Source organism: Camellia sinensis, chromosome 1, assembly GCF_055761805.1.
Source record: "Camellia sinensis isolate YWXY chromosome 1, ASM5576180v1, whole genome shotgun sequence".
Classification (NCBI taxonomy): Eukaryota; Viridiplantae; Streptophyta; class Magnoliopsida; order Ericales; family Theaceae; genus Camellia; species Camellia sinensis.
In genome coordinates, this window is record NC_138961.1 from 121,829,036 (window position 1) to 121,840,857 (window position 11,822).

At 32.7% G+C, this 11,822-nt stretch overlaps 2 protein-coding genes across 2 annotated transcripts; both read right to left on the minus strand.

The window, feature by feature from the left end:
• Positions 1–1,342: 1,342 nt before the first annotated feature.
• On the minus strand, positions 1,343–5,196 carry LOC114312065 (uncharacterized). The gene is made up of 5 exons (XM_082883447.1): positions 4,361–5,196; positions 4,037–4,272; positions 3,691–3,912; positions 2,744–2,836; positions 1,343–1,623 (listed from the first exon to the last, which is right to left on the minus strand). The coding sequence occupies exons 1-5, from the start codon at positions 4,707–4,709 to the stop codon at positions 1,600–1,602; spliced, it is 924 nt and encodes a 307-aa protein (XP_082739573.1). The 5' UTR covers positions 4,710–5,196; the 3' UTR covers positions 1,343–1,599.
• Positions 5,197–5,268: 72 nt separating this feature from the next.
• On the minus strand, positions 5,269–8,595 carry LOC145819587 (uncharacterized). The gene is made up of 4 exons (XM_082913542.1): positions 6,662–8,595; positions 6,280–6,586; positions 6,110–6,232; positions 5,269–6,006 (listed from the first exon to the last, which is right to left on the minus strand). The coding sequence occupies exons 1-4, from the start codon at positions 8,593–8,595 to the stop codon at positions 5,269–5,271; spliced, it is 3,102 nt and encodes a 1,033-aa protein (XP_082769668.1).
• Positions 8,596–11,822: the final 3,227 nt, after the last annotated feature.

Here is an 11,822-nt window from a genome sequence, read left to right on the forward strand (position 1 = left end):
CCAATTGCTTGGGAGAAGTTGAGAGATTAGTTTTTGAAGCTCAAGCAGCTTAGCTTACCTGTAGCTAAGTTTGAGACAATTTTCACTAGCCTTTCTATATTTGCACTAGAGCTTGTGGCGACGGAAGAACACTGTTGTATCAAATTTGAGAAAAGGTTAAAGACTGGGCTTCTTTTCAAGGTAGCTGGGTTCACTACAACAAATTTGGGATTTAAAGACGAAACAAATTTGTCCCAAAATGTATATATTTCGTCACCCAAACTATTTACGACGAACATTTTTCGTCACCCGTTTTGTCTCCAAAGGGTCGTCGCTAAAGGGTCTTAGAGACGAAAAAAAAAATTCGTCATTGAAAATGATAAATTTGTGACGAATTTTTTTGTCTCCAATACACTTTGTTGGGAGCATACTTGTAAGTAATTAGCGACAAAATATTTTGTCATTAAAGAAGAAATTAGAGACAAAAGTATTTCGTCATAAATATAAGAAATAGAGACGAAATAATCTTGTCACGTTTAATATAAACGAAGACGAAAATTTTTTGTCAAAGAAGTTACCAATAGAAACAAAAACAAATTCATCATTAAAAATGATAAATTTGTGACGAATTTTTTTTGTCTCCAATACACTCTGTTGGGAACATACTTATAAGTAATTAGCGACAAAATATTTTGTCATTAAAGGAGAAATTAGAGACAAAAGTATTTTGTCATAAATATAAGAAATGGAGACAAAATAATTTTGTCACGTTTAATATAAACGAAGACGAAAATTTTTTGTCAAAGAAGCTACCAATAGAGACAAAAACAAATTCATCATTAAAAATGATAAATTTGTGACGAATTTTTTTTGTCTCCAATACACTCTGTTGGGAACATACTTATAAGTAATTAGCGACAAAATATTTTGTCATTAAAGGAGAAATTAGAGACAAAAGTATTTTGTCATAAATATAAGAAATGGAGACAAAATAATTTTGTCACGTTTAATATAAACGAAGACAAAAATTTTTTGTCAAAGAAGCTACCAATAGAGATAAAAACAAATTCATCATTAAAAATGATGAAATAATGTCAAAAAAAATTCGTCACACATTGAGGGTAATAGTGACAAAATGTGACAATATTTTTTGTCATGACAAATTCATTTAGCGACGAAATAAAGAATTTATGACAAAATTAATCATCCACCTATGCCAAATAAGAGACAAAAAAACCTTCTTTAGGGATGAAAAATTTTGTCAATAATTTCATAATATTTTTTTCCACATTATATACCTATTTTATCAAAATCTAAATTTTAGTTCAACAAATATGACCCTGTTCATGTTGAAACCTGTTGAATATAACAATTCCATCACAACTTAACCTAACCTGTTATCAACACATTTACGAATTAACAAAATGAAAATATCCATTCATCATTACAAATAATTTCATCCTGATATAATAAAATAGTGAAATATCCACAAAATATCCAAAAGTTATAGCTTGTTCAATTCCACCAAAAATCCAACAATAACTAGTGTAACTCCAAAAAGTATGTGTATCCTTATCAAACAAAAATGAACATTCAAACAAATTACATCATTGTTGCACGTCAAAAATGCCACCCCAATCCAATCTGCAAAAAAATAAATTAAAAGTTTTAGTAATTAATCAATTATACAAAAGATTAAAAACATTAGTAACTCATCAATTTACAATTAGATCAATTATACAATTTATCCCTGTAACAGACTTTTTTTTAGATTATGAGAACAAAAAATTAATTTTAAGGCTAATTCACAAATGGTGCATCCCATTAATGTGCCGTAAGTTCATACAACTTATATTGGTCCCTCCTAAGGTGTTTCTATTGGTTCTTGTACAAATCTATAATTGTGTGATAATTTAGCATTTCGACAGCCTTTTTTCAAGCTTTAAGTATAGAGAAAAAAATATATTTTTTAGACTAATTCACAATTTATACATCATGTGCACCTGTACAAATTGGATGTCATATGCATGTTTCCATTACTTCCTAATTCTTCAAACATGTATTCTTTTATAAAATTTGTTATATTAAAGTTAATATACTTTACTAAGAAGTATGTCCACTTGTGGATGAGTCCCCTCCACTTCCAAAGTGTCCAGTGAATCCTTTGGTCCTCAAAAAGTTGACAACATCAGCCATTATCTCCCCTTGCTTCTTCTTACCCTCTTCAAGATCTTCTATTTTATTGTTCTACATTTGTATTTGTTCCTTTTGTGTCTCTATTTGCATCTCAAGGCGCTTCACATAATCATTTGTTTCAGCATATATGGTAGTGGCTCTCCTAATAGAGGATGAAGGTCTCATGCCAAGTCCCTTCACATAGCCAGACCTTGGCTTTAGGACTTTGATTGATAGCTCTTCTGCAGTCAAAGGGGTTGATCCTGGCTGTGAGAGGTGATCAGCCTGTGTCTGTATCATATTTTCCTATCAAATATAAAAAAAATTAAATAATTATTAGAAAATTAAATAAGATTATAACAAATAGTATTCTAAAATTTTGTTAATAAAAATTGCAATATATACTCACATAATTACACTGAGCTTGAGATGAGATCCACTCATGTGTTTTCTCATTATAGTGAGTTTCCTTGTACAACTCTGCTAGATCAGGTAGCATCTTTTTTTCACGTGCCTAATTCGATAGACCAAATATTCAATAAATAAAGCTAAGAATCTAATATAATTCTGAAAGTGCAAGGATACGTACCAGTTTTTCTACTCTAACAGGGATTGACCTAGAACCACACCTATGTTTTGTATACATCCTTTCTCTGTTCGCGATGTTGGCCTTTGATTGTTCCTATAAGGAAGAATGACCAATATAATAATGAAATGTATCATTAGTAAGACAAATATGTTGGCTTTTGATTGTTCCTATAAGGAATAATGAACCAATATAACAATGAAATGTATCACTAGTAAAACAAATTTAATGGTTGATAATAAAGAAATTGCATTGTTCCTCTCTATCATTTTCCTATATATCATTTCAACTTAAAAGATATTTCAAATTATTCACTAGTTTCATTCAATTCTGTGAAAAATAGATTAGAGGACTTGTTGAGATTTCATCATAAGATGGTTTTCTGGGTGAAAAAAGAAAAATGAGTAATTTACACCGTTCACAAATAAGGGGCATATAAGCATGGGCAAGATAGATTGTGAAAAAATCCATTTACATTTCACAAGATATGGAACAATTACTGATACCAAACTCATAACCCTTTCTTTCTTCCGCAACTCTATCAAATCTAAAGTTCTGTCTCAATACCCTATATTAGTTACTTAGCTAGTTGCTTACCATTATCATGAAACTTCAGACCAAACCCAAGAACAAACAGAAAATTAATACAATCATAGAAACTGAAATCTTAGTTCTTTAGTCTATGATGTGAAAGATGCACTTTAAGGAACCATAAATTAATCTCCTATTATGCGAGCCTTCCAATCCATGTTTAATAGTTTCCCTTTCTCATTTTTCCACTTATTTGGTTTTTATTATGTTCCACTTACATGCCTAGAAGATAAAGGGAAAAGAATACATATGGAATTTCACAGCAAATTGATTGTGTTCTTTCTAGTTGTTTTAGAATCTCTCCCTATTCTAATCAAATTCTTTCTTCGCTAATATAATAAAAAAGATGAAAATGTTACCAGAAATTCTTTAGTGTTCCACTTTTTATCAATAAGATCTATCCACTTGGTAGGATCGACATTCTTTGGTGGATGGTTTCTTGCATACTCCTCCCCTTTAGCCTCCTTCAGCTCCATGAATTGTTTGTGCAGCCTATAGGTATGGTTACTCAATCTCCGACCAAATTTTGTGTTCATTGCCTTCTCTATATCAACAAGGTCTCCTTGTAAATCAAATTGATCCTGCAAAAAATAGATAAGTCATAGATAATTCTTACAAAAAATAAAATAATTACAATAAATAATTAAGATTTCTAACCTATTATAAAAATGAGTAAAATCTCCTATAAGTAGACAACGAACTTACATTCAAGCGTTGAAACATCGCCTCCTTAACGGAGGCATCAACATACTTCCACCTACGAACACTTGGATTTGGTAAACGAGTTTGCACTTCTACACCAATCTTTGAGGCTAGTTTTGAGGCATAGTCCCCTACCGGTGCACGAAATTCTGGAGGGATAGGCACGCTAAGCTTTCCATCTTTATCAACAAGGCCTTGAACCTCTTTGCCTCGAGTCAGGCCACGAGCACGCTTAGCAGCTGATATTGTGAAGCCATAATATTGAAATAGTATGTGAACAAATTTAATTAAGATCTCAAATCAATGTAAATAAAGAGTGTGTCTTACCAATAGTATTACCAGCAGTCACCTCAAGTTGAGGCTCCACATTGAGAGGTGGTGGCGGATTGCTAGTCACCTTAGGACGTGAAGAGGTATCCCCCTCTTCTAATGCGTGGGTCAATGCCTCATGATGAGATTGTGAACGGGCTCTCGATGGTATCTCTAACAGCTGAATAACATAATAAAATATGAATATATGTACAAAGATATACATGTCTATGTGTGTATGAATTGAAAGTAACAAGAAAGAATATATTTCACAATGCATAAATGTATAGTACCTCATGCTCAAACGAATAATAGGTTTCAGTGTCACTGCCATCTTCAGCCTCTGACGGTCGATAATCATCATCATTTTCCTCAATTGGTATTTGTTTTTCCTTCCTCAATTTCTTATGTTGAACCGTAGCCTTCAAACAAGTTGTTATATTCTTCACTCCTAGAGTCTTCATTCTCTCACGGTTTTTATTAATATTCTTCATTCTTTGTTTCTCATAGTTCGTTACCTTCTTAGTTGCGGTACTTGGTTTGGTCAATTGCTTTTTTGTAGCGTCCATTTTGCCCAACTATAAAGCATAATTGAACATTTTTTTGGTGGATACGCATAATTGAACATTAGATGTAAAGAAAAGATAATTATATATTTCTATACATAAAGCATAAAGCAACAACAATCTCAACAAGTGGATATGTCATATAGGCTCTAAATCATTGAAATATGGCTAGAGTGATATGGATGATTTTTGTTTTTACCATTTACTTATCATAGAACAAATTAATTACAAAGCCATCAGACACACAATATGACCAATCAATGATAAACCTACATAACAGTGGATAAACCCCACAATTGAAATTCAACTACATTAATTAAGAACAATGTTCATACAGAAAGTGCAAAATAACTACAAATCCTAGTCTACATCAAGATCCATATCGTAATCCACATCAGGTTCGTCACACTCTTCATTTTGTTTGTCAGCTCTTTTCTGCATCATTGTTTCGTCAGATGACCTAACCCTTGTAACAACTTCTGCTTCAACACCATCTCTATAACATTGAACATTAGGGCCGATGTCAATTGGAACAACATCGGTAATATTTTCTTGTTGGAACACATCGTTTTCTTCTGGTTCATGTAATGATTCTCCATCACCTACCTCTGGTACATCAAAGACACCCCTATGTTGCACTCGTTGAACGACTTGCCAAGGTTGTCCCCATTTGGTATCATTTAGGTAAAAGACTTGCTTAGCCTGGCTAGGCAAGATGAAAGGGTCGTGTTGATACCACCGACTTGTGACATCAATACTTGTGCAATAATCATCAGTTCGCAATGTTCTACTTCGACCTGTATTTCCTGTGTTGTACCATTCACACTGGAACAATACAACTTTGTTATGACACATGTACTCCAATTCCCAAACATTGCACAAGTGACCATAAAATTCATGCGTCACTCCCTCATGATCCCCTTCCGTAAGCACACCACTATTCTGACTGTTACGGCGATTGTCTACTTCTCTTGTACGAAACCGTACGCCATTCATTATGCAACCTGAGTACTCTTTTACTAGTAAATTTGGGCCATTTGCTAACGACCATAAATCATTGGTTGCTTCTGGTGACTTTTCTTCTCTCAATATATTTATCTACATTCACATATAACGTACATTAAGATAGTAAAAATAAATTAATAAATGATCAAATCTTATACAAATTTTTAATCATGTCTTAAAATTGAAAATGCCTTACCCGCTCTTTGAACCACTTGGGAAACTCTTGTTGTTGTATACGGGTTATGCCTTGGTCAGATGGAGTCCGTAATAGATTTTTGTGTATCCTACTCAAAAGAATGTGATTATTATGCACTGCTAACTACATTAACAAAGCTAAGAATACACATATTTAAATGAAAAACATACTCTAGATACTTCTCTATCTCGGGGGCTATTGTTCAACAAGAACCAATGAGCCATATCACGATATTCTTGTGACATATCAGCATCCCTTGTGATTAGGCCAATAGGACGGGCAGTTTCTGTGAATACAGTTAACCCTTTGTGACGTTCGCCACGATCTTGATTTCGTTCGGGTCGATTATGCACTGTTTCGATCCCATCAACATACATTGAACAAAAAGTAACGCACTCTTTAACAATGTAAGCCTCTGCGATTGAACCTTCTGGTCGAGCTCGGTTTGTAACAAACTTTTTTAAAGCTCCGAGAAACCTTGAAAAGAGAATTAGTTAAGAGCAAGGTTACACATGCAACATATAATTACGAACCTTTCAATTTAACAATTACCTTTCAATCCGGTACATCCATCGATATTGCACCGGTCCTCCAAGAATAGCCTCACGCGGCAAGTGAACGGCCAAGTGAACCATCACATCAAAGAAGGCTGGAGGAAAGATCTTTTCAAGCTTGCATAATATGTGTACTATACGTTCCTCTAATTTCTCAAGTTCATTACGGCGCAGTGTCTTTGAGCACAAATCCTGGAAAAAGCTACCTAACTCAAATAGTGTTTTACTAATCTCTTTGTCTACGTAACCACGCATCCCAATTGGAAGAATTCGTTGTATGAGTACATGGCAGTCATGACTTTTCAAGCCTGTTAATTTACCATTTCTCGCATTCACTGATCTTGATATGTTTGCAGCATAGCCATCCGGATACTTCACTGATTTCAAGAATTCAAAGAAACCCTCCCTCTCTTCAGGGGTCAATGAAAAGATTGCCCTAGGTTTGACATAAGTTCCATCAGAACGACGTGTTAACCACAACTCTTTCCTTATACCCATATCTTCCAAATCCATCCGTGCTTTGTCGGTGTCTTTGTTCTTTCCATCAATGCCTAACATAGTTCCAAAGGTATTTTCACTAAAATTCTTCTCGACGTGCATAACATCAATGTTGTGTCGAAGCTTCCATTTCTTCCAGTATGGTAACTCATACAAGATGCTTACCTTTGTCCAATTTGGTGCCTGACGGAGTCTTTTCTTATTTCTTGGATGCTTCCCATATGTGACACCTGTCACTCTATCCAATTGCTCTAATATCTTTTCCACTGGTAACTTTAAAGATCTCTTTCGCTTCTCATGCTTACCATTGTAAGCCATACTCTTTCGCCTTTCGGGGTGGTTTTGAGGCAAGTAGCATCGATGGTTAGTGTATGCAGTCTTACCTTTCAAGGATTGAAAATATGGTTCATCATTGCAAGTGTAGCAAGAATAATGACCCTTAGTTCTCCACCCAGATATGTCACCAAATGCGGGCCAATCGTGTATAGTCCACATCAAAGCTGCACGCATCTGGAAAGACTCACCAGTTACGGCATCGTAAGATAATGCACCATTTTCCCACAACTCATTCAACTCATCCACCAGAGGTCTCATGTAGACATCAATATCGATCCCTGGTTGTGATTCTCCAGGAATAAGTAGTGACATCATAAGAAAGGGATCTTTCATAACCAACCAAGGTGGCAAGTTATAAGGAATGAGTACTACAGGCCATAAACTATACGAGTTGCTCATGTTCCCGAAAGGATTGAACCCATCAACAGCCAACCCTAGCCTCACATTTCGAGGCTCCAGGGCAAACTGAGGATGTTGCATATCAAATTCCTTCCATCCATCATTATCGGTGGGATGTCTCAATACTCCGTCATCTATACGTTTCTCCTTGTGCCATCTCATGTCCTCAGCAGTCTTTCTTGACATGTACAATCTTTTCAACCTTGGTGTTAATGGGAAGTACCGCAACACCTTATGGGGAATCTTCTTACCCCTGCCACGATTGATCTTGTATCTGGATGCCTTACATTTTGGACATTTATCTAACCTTGCATTTTCCTTCCAAAAGAGTACACAATCATTTATACAAGCATCAATTAACTCATATGACAAGCCCAAATCTCGAAGTATTTTCTTAGCTTCATAAAATGACTTTGGAACCAAATTATCTTTTGGTAAAAGTTTTGTTAAAAACTCCAATAGTGTGTTAACCGACTTATTGCTCCAGTGGTTTGTTACCTTCATATTAAGCAACTCGATGACAAACTTCAACAGAGTGTAGTTTGTGCAACCTAAGTACACCTCACGTTTGGCATCATTCAATAGTTTATCAAACGTTTGTACTTCCTCATTCTGGGGTGCATCGTTGGGTTCTCCTCTTATTCGATCTTCCACTAAGGCATCAATACCACCTAAAACCTCATCTTCATCAATTGCCATTTCATGATGAGCCTCATTTGATACACGTGGTTCCCCGTGCTCATGCCAAATAGTGTACGTTTGCATAATCCATATTGAAGCAAATGAATTTGCACATTTCGAAGATTTTGGGAATAATAGTTCACGCAGTTCAAACATGGGCACGGAATTTTACCTTCCTGGTCAACAACTGCCATTGCAAATTTGATAAATGATGTCACCCCATCAATAAATGGCTGACTCATCCTTCCATCAGGTGTCTTACCCAATGCAATCCAACACTTGTCCATGTCTGATCACAAATGAAAGATCAAGTTTTTTTTAATTTGTTTATGTCATAAAACGCATCATGTGTACTATTAACCTATTCCATTTAGGAATGCACAATGTGTATCATACAAAGAAAATCATATGACGTTGTCTATCTCTAATCTTTCCTTAGTTCTCCAAGTATATAACATAGATTAAGATGGAAGTATTATAGGAAAGGATAGAGTAGAAAAAAAAAATGGTTCCTGACAAGTTTACAACATTAGTACATTAAAAGGAATAAAAGAAAAATTGCTCATTTAGGAAACTAGTTATTTTTGAAGAAATAAAAAGAATCTTAGTTGATTGGACTGTTTATAGAGGCAATATTGATTATGGTGTGTAACTGTGGCTTCAGATTTCTCTAATCTATACTATATATTAAGCAAAAGGGGGTTTTTAACCCCAAGCCTTGTGGGAGCTCTAATCTCCCAATCTAAATTTCTTAATTTTTTGATTTAAAAAAAAATAAAAAATCTTAGCATTTATTAATCTCTTTTAACTCCCAAGTCTTATCCTCATAATAACACTTTAATGCATTTAGAACAAGCATTATTTTTTTTTTTTTTTGAAATCCAACACATATGAATTCCCATAAAAAGTCCCAACACATATGATTATTATCTCTCATAATAACACTTTAATGCATTAAAAACAAGCATAAAAAAAATTCTTGAAAAGTCCAACACATATGACTATTATCAAAATATTATACTTTAATATAATATAATAAAAAAAAGATATTTAATTCCTTGAAAAGTCAAACACATATGATTATTATCAAAATATTAAACTTTAATATAATATAAAAAGGGGGAAAAAAAGACATTTAAAAAAAAAAAAAAACATCTATACCATATATTAAGCAAAATGGGGTTTTTAACCCCAAGCCCTGTGGGAGCTCTAATCTCCCAATCTAAATTTTCTGATTTATAAATCATTTAATAGGACAAATTAATCAATTTTCCAAAATTATTAATTTTTAATTTACAAAATAGATTAAAAAAAACTATTGACTGATTTATTTATTTAATAACAAAAATATTTCATAATCTCTCCCTCCTAATCTCTCTCACAAATTTTCAAAAAAAAAATATTAAAACTTGCATTCATTTTCTCTTCTCCAAAAAATCAGATAATATTTTCTATTAAAGTTATAGATATCTACCTATATTTTATATATTATATTATAACATAACCAAAAAAACTAAAAAACTAAAAAGAAAACTTTAAAGTTTATCTAAATAAACTTTAAATCAATATAACTCACATGTTTATCACATATCTAACTCACATCATAACTTACCTAAATAATAATAATTAAAAACAAATGAAAATTACAGATAAATTAAATTTTAAAAAAAAGATACCCACAACTCCATCTTAAATAAATTGAAAAAAAAAATACCCGAATAGAAACCACACAAAAATAAAAATAAAAAGAAAAAGATATATCTATCTATCTATCTATATATTAAGCAAAATATCTATATAAAAAGAAATTCCATACCTTGAAAGTTACACGAGACCTGCTTGTGTTTTTTATCGAAATTGCGCTCTTGACCTGTTTACCGGGTTCATCTTGCAAAAGAAAAAAAAATGTCCAAAAAATAATTAGTCATGTACATAACAATTTGCAAAGAAATCAGATATCTTTACAGGCTTTTTTGAAAACTACTCTTCCTCATGAAAAACATAAATCCCAGACAAAAATAATAGAAAAAAGAACAAACACATTTCCAATTAATTTTCAAGAGTAAAACTAAAAAAAAAAAAAAAACCCAGTGATCCACATTGATCAAAGCAACTAAAATTAATAAACAAATTAAAGAAAAACTAATCCAGTGGCATAAGAATTTAGTTATATAGTGTTTTGGAAATTAGGAATAAACTCGCTTATTGGCTTCTTCTTCTTCTTTTTATTTTTTATTTATTATTATTATTATTTAAAAAAAGGTGCAAAAAAATAGAGAACTGATGTGATCCAAATAAGCCAATAAATCGGCTTTTTCCTAGTTATCAAAATAGGCCTTAACCCAATTAGAAACTCTCAATTCTACCAAATGTCAACAACAATTTATCAAAATAAAAAATAAAAAATAAAAAAAATTCATACAATAGAAAAGAAAGCTCACATTCAAAATAACTAAATAAGTATATGTATATATATCAAGATACATACATACATGTGCAAATGTAGCCAAAATTGGTTTGATCACCCAAATTCTGAAACTGAAAACTCCAGGATAAAAAAATAAAATGTATACATAACAAAGCTCATGTATATATAGATATAGATATAGACTGTATGTGAAGAAGGAAGTGTAGAACGTACATGGAACGTACATGGAAGCTCTGAGGCGTGTTGGTTTTCGTTTCGACTCTGCGTTCTCTCTGTGGGGATTGGGAAGTGGAAGTGGCTTGTGCGCTGTGCTTTGTGGTGCTCTACATTTGAAGAAGTTATTTGGTGGTCTTCGGGCCAGTTATGTGGTGTTTAGAATTGTTGTGATTGATTATAAAATGAAAATTTATAATTTTATATTGAATAATTAAAAAATAACAAAAAAACATGATGTATAAGTGATTGGTGAGAAGAAACATGAGTACGTTGCACCCAGTAACACCGAATAATTTTTGCGTTGAAGTGTAATGTGGGAGTTTTTTGAGATGGGTCAGGTCTTAAAACGTGGGAATTGGCTGTATGTTTACATCAACTTATCAACTTCTTTCAATTTTATTTGATTTTATTTTTTGAAAACGATTTGGAGTTATTTGTTTTTTTTAGATACACTTAATTTAACTATACTTAAAATGTAAAATATTTATGAAAAATAAAAATCAATAAAAAAATGACAATGTACTAAATTTTTATATTTTTTTGTATGTAGTGAATTTTTTATAGTGTTTTCATAAATTTTGTACTTTTTAAATTTATCTAA